General features: G+C 39.4%; 2 protein-coding genes across 6 annotated transcripts; both read left to right on the top strand.

Annotated features, from left to right (window-relative positions):
• Window positions 1-292: 292 nt before the first annotated feature.
• Window positions 293-3,110, top strand: dmac2 (distal membrane arm assembly component 2). Of its 2 annotated transcripts, none has more exons than XM_080459450.1 (6): window positions 293-339; window positions 915-1,197; window positions 1,759-1,839; window positions 2,182-2,321; window positions 2,491-2,653; window positions 2,746-3,110. In XM_080459450.1, the coding sequence occupies exons 2-6, from the start codon at window positions 1,115-1,117 to the stop codon at window positions 2,927-2,929; spliced, it is 651 nt and encodes a 216-aa protein (XP_080315576.1). In that variant the 5' UTR covers window positions 293-339; window positions 915-1,114; the 3' UTR covers window positions 2,930-3,110. The 2 variants fall into 2 exon arrangements, with proteins under 2 accessions (XP_080315576.1, XP_080315575.1); XM_080459449.1 differs by having other exon boundaries at window positions 294-339; window positions 968-1,197.
• Window positions 2,884-12,042, top strand: sirt2 (sirtuin 2 (silent mating type information regulation 2, homolog) 2). 4 transcript variants are annotated; one of them, XM_080459445.1, is made up of 17 exons: window positions 4,087-4,242; window positions 4,380-4,432; window positions 4,648-4,696; window positions 5,744-5,854; window positions 5,978-6,019; window positions 6,142-6,248; window positions 6,468-6,524; window positions 6,624-6,692; window positions 6,766-6,895; window positions 6,968-7,027; window positions 7,142-7,197; window positions 7,287-7,363; window positions 7,588-7,639; window positions 7,842-7,909; window positions 9,802-9,868; window positions 10,860-10,996; window positions 11,267-12,042. In XM_080459445.1, exons 1-17 carry the CDS (start codon window positions 4,227-4,229, stop codon window positions 11,385-11,387), a joined length of 1,272 nt encoding a protein of 423 aa, XP_080315571.1. In that variant the 5' UTR covers window positions 4,087-4,226; the 3' UTR covers window positions 11,388-12,042. The 4 variants fall into 4 exon arrangements, with proteins under 4 accessions (XP_080315574.1, XP_080315571.1, XP_080315573.1 ...); XM_080459448.1 differs by lacking the exons at window positions 4,087-4,242; window positions 11,267-12,042 and adding an exon at window positions 2,884-3,110 and having other exon boundaries at window positions 10,860-11,134; XM_080459447.1 differs by lacking the exon at window positions 11,267-12,042 and having other exon boundaries at window positions 4,631-4,696; window positions 10,860-11,157.
• The last annotated feature ends 537 nt before the right edge of the window (window positions 12,043-12,579 follow it).

Raw genomic sequence — 12,579 nt, 5'->3', positions numbered from 1 at the left:
GATTCATTCTTCATAAGGCATGAAGGAGTTACTTCTTTAACATCAACAATTTATTTATTTATTCATTAATTATTAATTAAATAATTTACGTGGCTTATTTTTGCTTAAAAAAAAATAGATTTTCTTTCTTTCTTTCTTTTTTTTTAATCGACCTACACAGCCTTGGCGTTTGTGTCTCAGGTCATGTCAGAATCAGCTGTTCGGGGGCTCATACACGTGCTTTTAGCGACACCCAGTGGTAGACATGAAAATCAACAGCATGATAAATGCGCGGACTTATCAAGTTTGTCCTGGACGGGTCCCCGTAACACGATTGTTGTCATGTCTGCCTCCTGCACAGTAAGTCACCCTTCAAAATTCTACTTTTTACTTGATTTCTACAGGATAAGTGTAAAATATTACCTCCGATCCTCAAGGAGTTTGTAAATTATTACACAGTCGTAATATTATTGAGTTGTTATGGCGCTAGTGTAGGTTATTTTTTGGGGTTTTAACCTCGAGACAAAAATCACGAGTGAATACCGTCTTTCTGTTTGACTGTAAAAACTTATATTTAATGACAAATTTAATTGTACAATAAATAATAATTACAATACTCCATGTGGCTATCTGTGATTATTACACATGGTAATAATAATAATCCTTTAATCAGATTTTAAGCATTGGCGCAAATATTACAGACAAGGCATAGGACATTTATTTTTATAGCGTCATTCACACAAGTCAATTCACAGTGCTTGACAAGGAAATATCGAGAATATATTGATACAAAGTCAATAAGAACAGCATAAAAGGAAGTATAAGTAAAATAAAAACTGCTTAACCTTGTTTCTTCTGACTCTGGGAACACTTAGTAAACCTTTTCCGGAGGACTTCAGGGGGTCTGGATTATATATTTTTTCCATTCCTGTCAGATAACTGGAGAAACAGAAGTCATCCTCCATGTCCTCCTCATCTCTCTCCACAGTCCCTGTACAGATGTTGCCACCGATCGTTTGTCCTCCTCTCTGTGAGGAGACAGTGGACCTCCTCCAGCTTGGCCTCTGCTCCTCCTCCTCCTTCTTCTCCTCCTCCTCCTCCTCCTCCTCCTCTCTACAGGAGGATCCTCCTTTACATGGCCCATCATTTCCATGATGTGGAGACGCTGTTACAGCTAAAAACTCAGTTGTCCAGGAAGCAGCTCCATAAGAAGAATGCGTAAGTTGACAATAACCGTTAGTTCTCAGGTGTGATGGAGACCAGTTCTACACCTTCTCAAAACCAACATGGGCTCATAAAAGAGAACTTCTTTAACTTCAACCATTATCAAAACGGGTACTAATCAATGTTGCTCAAGACAGTCAGTTCCATACATTCCATACTGTCTATCCCACAGATCGGAATTGAAACTGACGATAATCTCATGTCTAGTGTCGAAGTAGTTTTAGATTGCAGGGATCTCAAATGTGGGCCACATTAAAATACATGAGAGAGGATAGATTGTCAACCTAAACTGGAAAAAAAAAATAATAATAATAATTCTTGCATTGGATCGTGTTGCACGTGTATTGGTCCAAGTATCCCAAATGATGTGATTGTAATATTTTGCATGAACAGCTGAAGGAGCACATCCAAACAATTGAAAGTATTCCGACAACTTGTCATACGTTTATGGTTCTTAAGCGACTCTAAAATAAAAGCAGTCACAGGACTCTTTCAGAGGATTTTAATGCATTTTTACAAATTTGACCACTGGCTTTTCTTTACCCTCTCACACAGCTACTTTGGCTACACTCGGAAGATTTATGGGCCCGACATCGCAACTGCATATTACGTCTTAAGCCTGAAGGGAGGATTTAGGTGAGTCCTCTGTGACGTTTTTTTTTTTTTCACTGTTTGTGGTTGAACTTTTTAAAGGAATGGATGATTGTGGCTTCAGCTTGAGTCTTAAAAGAGATGATTTGTTTTGCCCTGCTTAAAACTGTTGAGTTTTCTACTGTAGCGTTGCATTCACAACTTCATGAATGGTGGAATTTTCTGTTGCTTGAATAATATACTCGGAATGCAGGGATACTTTTGACGTCTTCAAATATTCTTGTTTATTTTCTCTTTCTTTTTATGGTCTTATGTTTAAGTCTTGTCACTGTTCTATCGTTGTTTTCTTGTGGTTTGGTTCTCACATGACTCGTGCTACATTCTCAGGTTTGTTGGCCAGTCAGAGTGGTACCGCTCAAATCGGAGAGGCAAATTCAGTTGGGATTTCTTGAAACACAAAGATACACAACTGGAAGAAGTCGACATGAGCCACACTGTCATCGCCTACAATGGACTGGAAAACCTGAGTATGGAGCTCCAGCTCACCTTTCTCTGACTTTTTCTTTTTTTTTTGTCACATTTATTGTGATATTACCACATATCCTTACTCCCTCAGATATATGCATTTTTAGTTCAGTGCAATAATATTCATCGTCTTAAGTCTTGTTTTTGATTGAGATTCGTCTTCCCCCTCAGTGGACCAGAAGTCTTTGCGGACACTGAAACTACAGGGCTGCCGTGAAGTGGACGACTGGTTCCTGGCTGGACTTCACATCCTTCAGGACTCTCTGGAGGAGTTGGACATTTCTCACTGTCCACACATCACCACAGGGGGCCTGGTGGCACTCAGGAATCTCAGGTGAGTAATTAACACTCCTATTCCCAACATATCCCCCCTAACAGTACTTGTTATGACTGTTGTGGTGAACTCTTTTTTTCAATGTGCTGAAGGAGATTGAAGCGTCTGAACATCTCGTCGCTCCCCAAGATTTCCGACCCAGGTTTGGTGGTTATCCTGCTGGAGGAGATGTTACCAAAATGCCTGATCACAGCTAATGGCTACAACTACAGCCTGAGCGAGATGGGAGGGGCAGAGGAGGAGGCGGAGGAGCTCATACAGAGAAATAGGTCATAGCTGGACCAGAACGGGAACCAGTGCAGAAGGAGATGCAGTCAGATTTGTGATTAGATGAACAGAGGATTCAGCTCACATGGGAAAACCAAATGATGTGTGCAACAGTTCAGTCATCGAGCCTTCCTCTACATAACCATACCCAGATCAAACCACATTCTGGGAATATTTTAGGCCCACTTAGGTAAGTACGATAAGAGTAATGCTGTTTCTTTGTGAGTATGTAGATTTTAGTTCTCAGTTTTCAAACAGTACTTATCAAATGGCTTCAGGACAAACCAGACACTAAAACAAAAAGTGGTAGTACATGATGGCTGGAGGGATTTTTAAATAACTGGAGACGCTATCATGACTTCATGACAAATAAGGAATCAGTTGACCAATGTAAACATCTAGTTAACACATGAAACATAATCCAAACAAACATATACTGCCTCATGTTTGAAAGATGATTTTTCATTTTTCTGCGAGATCCTATGTCTGTTTGGTCAGATTGGTTGTTGTTCTCCAGAATACATTTGCAGAAAGAAAGTGTATGCATGTCATTGTAAATCTGAGTGCAACAAAATAATGTGTGTGTCATGCATTTGTTGCTCGATGTAAATATTACTGTAAATGTACATAATAAACTTTTCGCTGCAAAGTGTGATGATTACTGAAGGCTTTCTTTGTGAGTTTGTGTTACATGTTTAACAGTGTGGCTGTAGTTCTTTCTCATCTTCCCTTTGGAAGATTATGTGAGCAAATTAAAGCTCATAATCCAGTGTGAGCCATTGTGCAGCAGCCACAGCAGCTCTGTTTCGCAGTGCGTCCATACACCATAAATTACCGCAAGAGCGGATTGAATGGATTTCAAAATAAAAATGACGTTCCCGTGAATGAGCTCTCATATCCCGTTTCCCCCACAATCCCCAAAACACGCACCGGGTGTCATGAGCAAGCGCCTCTGCTGCCCTGAGTGCTGCTCAGTGTGGGTCGATACCGTGAAGAAATTTCCCCAAGTGGGTTGATAAAGTGGCATTCACATCTTTCAAACATTTTTTCCCGTTTAGTAATGAATTAGAGGGAGGACGTAGTTAATACAGTACGTTTTCGGAGAAGGTAAATCGAAGTACTCAAAGGTAGGAAGTAGGAACCAATCGCGCCCGAGAACACGGACTGTATTTCTGCACGGACAACAACAATAGGAGACAGCCGAAAAACCCGTGCCGTGAAATCCTGTCAGAAAATCTAAACAATTGGGCTTTAAACTGCTTGTCACTCGGACCCTTTTGGCTTAAGGGTCTAAGTAGGCGGATAAATGTCTGAGGCATCAGGTAGGATGACTGTCAGACCTTGTGAATGGTTAAAACGTTGTTGTTTCGCAGCGAGCTGTGTGCTAAGTGGCTAGCTTCAAACCGTGTTTACGTGTTTGAGGCATAATTTGATTACATGTTTAATTTTATCTTTGTAGACCTTCCTAAAAAGGAAGAAGTAGAAGAAGAGGAGGTGACTCCAGAACCTGAGGTGACAATGTTCATTATTTAAGTTTTAGTTGCAATTGTTGAGGCTCGAAGTATTTGATTGTTAAATTTGCTCAAATTAAAGCAAACTCATGACCTGTCCGTGTGGGAGACAGTCTGGTTGAAATCACTTTAAAGACTGAGATAATCTAAGTGATATGACTTTACAGGTGATCACACTTTAATATGTAATGATTATCAGTGTTGTCTCTTCATTAGGAACAATCCGACGACAGCAGTGAGGACGAGGCTGCGGGAGACAACCAAAGTACGAGAATACAGACGGCTGACATATATAAGGATAATATTTTACAGTTGCTTTTATTGGTTACATTGAATCACTGGTTTACAACCTTTATCATCAAGACAATAGTTAATGCTATCTCGAAAAGCAGCCTTCAAATTGAATAAAGATTCCTTTCACAAGCGTATATAATTAATTCAACTATAAAAATGAGCACGTAAATATCTTACAGGAAATATTCAAGTGTCACGTTTGTCACCTATTTATTACCTCTGGTTGCAAGATAACTGTCTTTGAAGATTTGCTAGGCAACAAAATGGGGAAAAAGAAAGTTCTATTTCATTATATATTTTTTAATGAAAGCAACAGTAAGACACTGCAGAAGTGCTGAATAGCATGGGCGCTTGTGTAGTTATTTTTTATGACCTTGTAATGAGCACATTTTAAATCCCACTGGTTATCTTATAAAAGGGAAACTGTTCCTGTATTTACCTGATGGTATTTACTGTTTGTGGCACAGTTAGCCCTCTGAGAACTTGAACAAAATTGAAAAATGTCATTCCTTTAACTCGTTTCTTGAGATAACCATCATAAATTGTCCATCAGAATGAGGACTGAGTAGCAGAGAGGATGTTAATCAGATGTCCGAACCATCTCATCTGGCTCCTCCCGATGTGTAGGCCTAATGGCTTGAATTTGAGTCTCGAATATGATTGTACTGTCAACAATATTGAAGCTCACCTTCCTGGGGAGAAAACTAATTGCAACTGTTTCTGTACGTAATCTCATGGGGACGTAGACAGACCTGTAAACAGAGAGCATGCTGTAATGTTGTATATCTTAATACTCATACCTTAATGGATGACTTCTCTTATTTCTGACATGATGCTTTGTAAGTAATACACAAATCACACCTTATTTGTTTTACCTTTTCTGTAAACAACATGACAGCAGTTCTGTTCCAAGCTGTATTCATGATCTTGCATTTGATTCAATGTGTGATATCCTGCTCCTTTTAGAAGCTGACATGAGTACATATTGATCTGCCTTTTAACCCTGTCTTTCTGTCAGTGGACTTCCTGCGCAACCTTTTCTCCAGCACTCTGGGCCTCGGCTCAGCGGAGAAAGTTTTGGATGAGCTGACTCTGGAAGGAGTGGCGAGATACATAAAGAGTGGCAAATGTGAGTCTTCCTGGGGTCTGTTCATTATGGCTGAACGTATTGGATTGATTTACTGCGCAGGAGCCTCTTACCACAAATGCAGTTGATATTGATTGAGTCACGTGTTTGTCTGCATGCACACAGGTAAAAGTATCGTCTGCATGGTTGGAGCGGGAATATCCACATGTGAGTATCTCAAGTCTAATATGATGAAATTAAAGTATGATTGATTTAAAAAAAAAAAAAAAAAAAAAAAAAAACTTTGTCTGGCTCTTAATGAATAACTCAACGTTCGTTTCTCTTTACAGCTGCTGGAATTCCAGATTTCCGCTCACCGGGAACTGGCCTTTATGCAAACCTGCAGAAATATAATCTGCCCTATCCGGAGGCCATTTTCCAAATAGATTACTTTAAGGTTTGTGAAAGATCATGTTGGAGGAGGACAGTCGCTATTTAAAAAATATATTGATGAATCATGTACATATTAAATTGGAATATTTCACAGATTTTTTTTGTTTGTCCGCTCTAACATGAGCTCATCCTGCGATTGAAAACTGTATTTCGATTGACTTCCATGACTTCTTTATTCTACCCTCATACAAAAAGTTTCATAATCATCTCATTTGACTCTCAGAAACACCCAGAGCCGTTCTTCGCCCTGGCAAAGGAGCTTTATCCAGGACAGTTTAAGGTACCACAGATAACAATGAGCCATCTAATTACCAATGTTGTCTTTTTATAAAAACGTGTCTTCACGTGTGTTTCCCTTCTTGTCTTTACTGCTGCTCAGCCAACAATCTGCCACTACTTCATCAAGATGTTAAAGGAGAAAGGGCTCCTGGGACGCTGCTATTCACAGGTAGAAGAAATATCAGTCACATTAGCTGAAGTGACTTCTGAGTGTCTCTGTGTTGACGCTATCGCTATCGCAGAACATTGACACACTGGAGCGAGTGGCCGGGCTGGAGGGAAACGACCTGATCGAAGCCCATGGGACCTTCTACACGTCGCACTGTGTCAGTTTCGGTTGTCGTAAAGAGTACAACCTGGACTGGATGAAAGGTAGCTCGTGTTTCACTCAGGTGACCCTCTTAACAGCAGTCTGGAGTTTTAATCTCTTTACTTTACCTTCAGAAAAAATCTTCTCCGATGACATTCCCAAATGCGACAAGTGTCAGAGTTTGGTCAAACCAGGTGAGTCCTGGTGTCGTTTTATTGTGTCTATTTTTTTGCATTGCTATTTAACACCTGAAAATATGTTCTACTCTTCTTTATTGATAATATTTCTTTGTATCTTCTCTTCCTCAGACATTGTCTTCTTTGGTGAGAGTCTGCCCGCACGTTTCTTCACTTCAATGAAGATGGTGAGCAGAAAGAGTTGGAGTGAAACGGGTGTGAACACATTCCAAACTTGTCCACGAATAATACTTTTGTATTTTTTTTTGCTTGTCAGGATTTTCCTCGTTGTGACCTTCTCATCGTCATGGGAACGTCTCTGCAGGTCCAACCGTTTGCGGGCCTCGTCGGCAGGTACGCGAGATCGGGCTTCACATTTCTGCCTGACCACGAAGAGTACCACAGTAATCATCTTAACAGTATACAGAGAGAGTGAATTATGAAAGATTCAAGCTTTGTTTTAGTGTCTCTGAGGAAAATGCAGCTCTCACATGAAGAGGATAATCAGCTGTAGATTGTTGTGATGACATTGTTGTACTGTCCTGTGTTTTGTTTAGTTTTTCCTTTTCTCCTTTCAGGGTTTCCAAAAGTTGCCCCAGACTGCTTATAAACATGGAGAAAGCAGGCCAGGTGAGGCTCCGCCACTCCTTAAGCTCTTTGTCTTTAACAGAGTATGTATGTAATTACTTTGTAACGTCTACTCTGTTCCCCAGCTAAAGCTGGAGGAGGCTGGACTTAAAGCAAAATATTGTTTAATTGCAATTCCATTGTGTTGGTGCACAGAACCAAAATGCTGGTTACTGTGCCAAACATTAATTGTGTGTCCTTGCAGGCTGATCCTCTGTTGGGGATGCTTGGCTTTGGAGGAGGTATGGACTTCGACTCAGACAAGGCTTACAGGTACTGCTCCTCCTCTACAAGTTATCTAAACCTATAGAAATGACTCGAACAGAGATACCTCCAGCCGATCAAGGTTATCAAGCAGTATATACACTACAACAAATGATTTGATCATTTCCAGCTGTGACGACAAGCTGTGTGAAGCTTTTAGGACAACCACAATTATCAATATTGATCTATATTTGTACTTATGCCAGTGAATTACAATACGCATTTCATTGATGCATCACTTGGAGGTGCCACGGTCTGTATTTGTGATGATTAGTTATATCTTATACCCATAAAACATGATAGAAAATGATAGAATACATAAACAGAGGCTGTAATGTTGACACAAGTACAAATATTTGTGCCAATAACAACCCGGTGAAAGTGGAATCATTTAGTAAAATAAATGGAGAGTATAAATGTAAGTTGGAGTAAAGTGCAGCTATAAATAACATTTCTAACAGCTGTCTGGACTTTGAGTCCACCACTTCAAACATTTCTGTTCAATGAGATAAAATGGGAATTTGTTCCTGTTCTCACTCTCACTCTGCTCTATATTATCCAGCGTATGTAAACCTGGCAGTTACTATTTCTCCTTGTCACAGATATCACATTCAATAAACCCTTCTTCTCCAAGGTCACGTCTCTATTTTTATATCTTTTTCACTGTCTTGATATCATTTTTATAATTTTTTTTATTCAAGAGATTCTGTTGATGCAAAATAAAGATGATCATAAAATTGTGACAGATGTTAGAGCTTTTTACTCAAACTAAGGTTTGTCTTTGCCATTAGGGCACCTAAAACACAATATTGTTGATTTTTAATTTGGTGCATTAAATTTATCACATAAAATGTTACTAAAACATATTGCTCTTTATTATTCAACGCCCAATTACATTTTATCTTTGATATATTTGGCAAAAAAAATCTAATATGCAAATTAAACAAAAATAACCTATTTTGAACTTGGACAAAAAAGTAGTTGATAAAAATGAGAAGAGTATTATACAGATAAAAGAAAACTCAATTTGACAGATTGACAGATTTTCTATCTAAACAATGGTAGATGATACTTTTTTTTTTCTTCTTCTTCTTTTTTTTTCTTTTCTCTTTTTTTGCCCTTGTCCTGTTCGGCAGCTTGGGCCAACAATATGATGTGATTGAGAGCCTTCGGAGTCAGAACAGTTTTTGGTCTTGCAACAGGGAGAGACCTGGAGTCTCCTCCTGTTGCCTCCTCCGTCAGACGTTGGCATGGCTGCCGTACACGACCGGGGGGGAACGCACAAAGAGAGAGAGAAGAAAGGGGAGGGGGGAAGGGGGAAGGGGATAACATACAATATCCTTGTTGTGCTACATATATTATTTGCAGTTATCACACTGATCCTAATACTTTCCAACTGTTTTTGGATTAAACCAGTCTGAGCAGCTCTATCTAGACAGTAAAATGATTTCTTAGATTAACCAGCCTGAGCAGCTCTATCTAGACAGTAAAATGATTTCTTAGATTAACCAGCCTGAGCAGCTCTATCTAGACAGTAAAATGATTTCTTAGATTAACCAGCCTGAGCAGCTCTATCTAGACAGTAACGTGAAGCAGGAACATGAATTAACATGGTAGAGGATACTAACTGCACCCTCAAACTGAAACCACTTTGTGGTAACCATAGTCATGTGCTTTTACCAAGTAATCGCTGGTCACATAGTAGATTCACGATATTCATTGCTGAGTTATTTCCGCCATCACTCACACGCAGCAGGTTTCATGACTGATCTTCACATGAATCGACATAGAACATAAAGAAATTGGTTTGAATATATGTGTGATCCGTGTACTTGAATGTGAGTTGTGGCCAAAAATGAAAGTGTTGTGAAGCTCTAACAGCCTCTCTCGTCCTCCTTCAGGGACGTCGCTCACATCAGCACGTGTGACGACGGCTGTTTGGCTCTCGCCGACCTGCTGGGATGGAAAGTGAGTTACACAGGGAACCGCTAACCTTCACATTCCGTGTTTCTTGGGCGATACTTTGAATGAACGAAACATTTACCCACAGAAGGAGTTGTAATTAAAAAAATTCCATCTCAACATAGAAAAACACGCCCCTGTTTTTACTGTTTCAGCACTTTTCTTCTTCTTTTAGGTACTTATAGGGCTCATTTTTGGGAATTAGTTTGTTGCCATTGATTTTTTTAATAGCAGCCAACACTTTCGACCTCCCCAACCTCCCCTTGTGGAGGGACACATACTATTACACTTTAAGTTCCACCAGGACGTTTCTTTCTGCCACAGCCTCAAATGTGCAACGATCATGTGAGTGTGGACTGGGTCTCATCGTGGTGTTAATGGGCTGAATGGAGTCATATTCAAACTTTGGACCCACATCAACATATTGCAAACATACCTACAGATATTACACACGTTTCAACAACACCAGTGAGCTTCTTCCTCTTAAACTTGACTGCACAGCATATCAGTGAGTGCAAGTGTGTTTACCGCATCTATAATTAGATCCACGGATGGTGGCAAAAGTATTCTGATAAATTACACGTACACGTACACACAATATGAACTTTTTTGTGACGGTTAATTCACAGCTAAGGCAATTTTAAGCAAATAATACAAAATCAGTCTCACCTCGAGATTTTGTGCCAAGTTTAAATTAGTCTCGCCGGTGTTTTTGTGTCTGTCGTAAACTCGGTGGACTCGACTGCTTCTTTCTTCCCTCTGGCTGCATATCTTAGATCAATTCTTCATGTTTGAAAAAATGTGAGAAGGAAGTAACAGTATTTGTGTTGAAGTGTTGTGTTTAAAGCCAATAAAGTTATCAGGAAATAAAATGCAGTTTTGGGAAAAATTAACTTAGATACTCTGATAAAGTATTTACATTTTGTTACTTCCCTCTGTGTGAAGAATTCCCCCCCTAAAAGTAATCGGATTAACCTTCTGTGTGGTTTGTGTCCAGGCCGAGCTGGAGGAGCTGGTGAAGACGGAGCACGCCAAGATCGACAGCCAGGACAAGAAAGAGAAAAGTGTTGAGAGCAAAGGAGCCGCAGCCAAATCTAGTACTGCATCTGCATCAGCAGAGCCCAAAGCTGAGGAGTAACTACATTATTTAAAAAAAAATTAATTCTGATTAACAGCAACCGATTTGAAGCCACGGTTTACAAGCTAATGATGCAGAGTCTCCTGTTTGAAGGTGAAGCTTTGACGAGTGTCTGTCACTCTCTTTTCCATCTTTGGATGTTCAAATCTCCAAGGAGAAAAGAAAAAAAAAAAAACTTAACATCCCTGTATTTTACTCATGTGTTTGTATCAGTCATTTGCACTTTACGTCATACTAACTTCCTATTTATATTTTATTTGCTTTAGCGAACATGTGAAATCTCCACGGAGCAGTTTAGAGGCGACTCATGCATCTCATTCCAGCTTGGCTCTGATGCAGGTGAATTTCCCTCCTCGGCGGCCTGACAAAAGTCCAAATTTGAGTTAAAAATTGACTTTCTGATAAAGTAATTGTAGCTGTAAATATGACACTTTGTTTTTAATTAGCTGATTTTCTTGTTTAAATTCCTGTCGCTTTTTCACACAATATTCTCAGTCGTTTGTTTACCAAACCAACCGAATGCTCAAACGTTACAGTAACTTAGCACTTTGGGAAAATGTCATAGACCGTGCTTCACCATCATAAACATCTTGAAATGAAAGAAAAGTAATTTAAAGGTGTGTTATGTTAAATTAACAGAGCCTGATTACAGATTCCTTTTTTTCAGTATTTGTTCAACAATTTCAAAATCAAAGTACCCATAAGCCTTAGCAGGTCCCGTCAGTGCCGTTCTAACCACTTCTTCTGCCCTAGAAAACTTGAGACACGTAGACGAGTCAGACACATTTGCTAATGCAATACGCAGGAGAAAATACAACAGTTCATCCTGTTGTTTTCTGCTTAAGATGAGGGATTTCTGGTGGTGGGAACATATGCATCCTGTGCTTTTGAAATACATTTTAATGGAAACCGTTGAAGCATGAGAAATGGCATGATGAACTAAAAAGAAAATACTGGGGTCAATACGGTGACATGTAACGGCTGTATAAATGTGATGGAAATTAATGCAAAAACCTGCAATAAAGTTAACCTTTTTCAGCTGAGAAGATTGTAGTGTGTTAAGATTGTGTTAGAGGAGAGTTGATTCAGTCTAAACAAAGACCAAGAAAATCTCAGGTGAGTGACGTGGTCACATTTTGAGGCGTTTGTTTGATAATAGACCCTGGTTCTCTATAAACTTTAATTCTTTAATCCATGTTTAAACGGATTAGTGATTTGAGTGACAACAATGTGTTCGCTGCACCATTTACTAGACTTGCTTCTTTCTCTTGGTTTGTTTACTTCAGGGGTCGGCAGTAAATTCTATTTAAATATAAGTACATATAACTTAGAAATGGTAACTCAGCTCTGATGTGTGAAAAGCCCGACATCCTGAAAAAACTTTAAAATATTTAGTGAGAATCTACATTTTTCTCCTGAAGCCTTTACATGATTTCAGCATCGTGTTATAACCTCCTGTGTCACTCCTAGTAGTGATGTGCGAGTTTGAACGAATCGTTCAAAACCTGCGAGTCACTTTACTGAACAGTGTCTCACGTAGTGATGAGAGACCCGACTCCTTAAAGTGACTCAAAGGGTT

The sequence above is a fragment of the Lipophrys pholis genome (genome assembly GCF_963383615.2).
Source record: "Lipophrys pholis genome assembly, chromosome: 3".
Lineage (NCBI taxonomy): Eukaryota > Metazoa > Chordata > Actinopteri > Blenniiformes > Blenniidae > Lipophrys > Lipophrys pholis.
The sequence above is the reverse complement of the archived record's forward strand: the minus strand, read 5'-3'. Positions and strand labels throughout refer to the sequence as shown.

What these genes read in the sequence shown, in the direction of transcription:
- dmac2 (XM_080459449.1), top strand. An exon ending in AGCCTGAAGGGAGGATTTAG is followed by an intron (nt 1,840 to 2,181) that starts GTGAGTCCTCTG and finishes CTACATTCTCAG; the next exon opens with GTTTGTTGGCCAGTCAGAGT. An exon ending in CAATGGACTGGAAAACCTGA is followed by an intron (nt 2,322 to 2,490) that starts GTATGGAGCTCC and finishes CTTCCCCCTCAG; the next exon opens with TGGACCAGAAGTCTTTGCGG.
- sirt2 (XM_080459445.1), top strand. An exon ending in TGGAGCGGGAATATCCACAT is followed by an intron (nt 6,020 to 6,141) that starts GTGAGTATCTCA and finishes TTCTCTTTACAG; the next exon opens with CTGCTGGAATTCCAGATTTC. An exon ending in TTTGCGGGCCTCGTCGGCAG is followed by an intron (nt 7,364 to 7,587) that starts GTACGCGAGATC and finishes TTCTCCTTTCAG; the next exon opens with GGTTTCCAAAAGTTGCCCCA.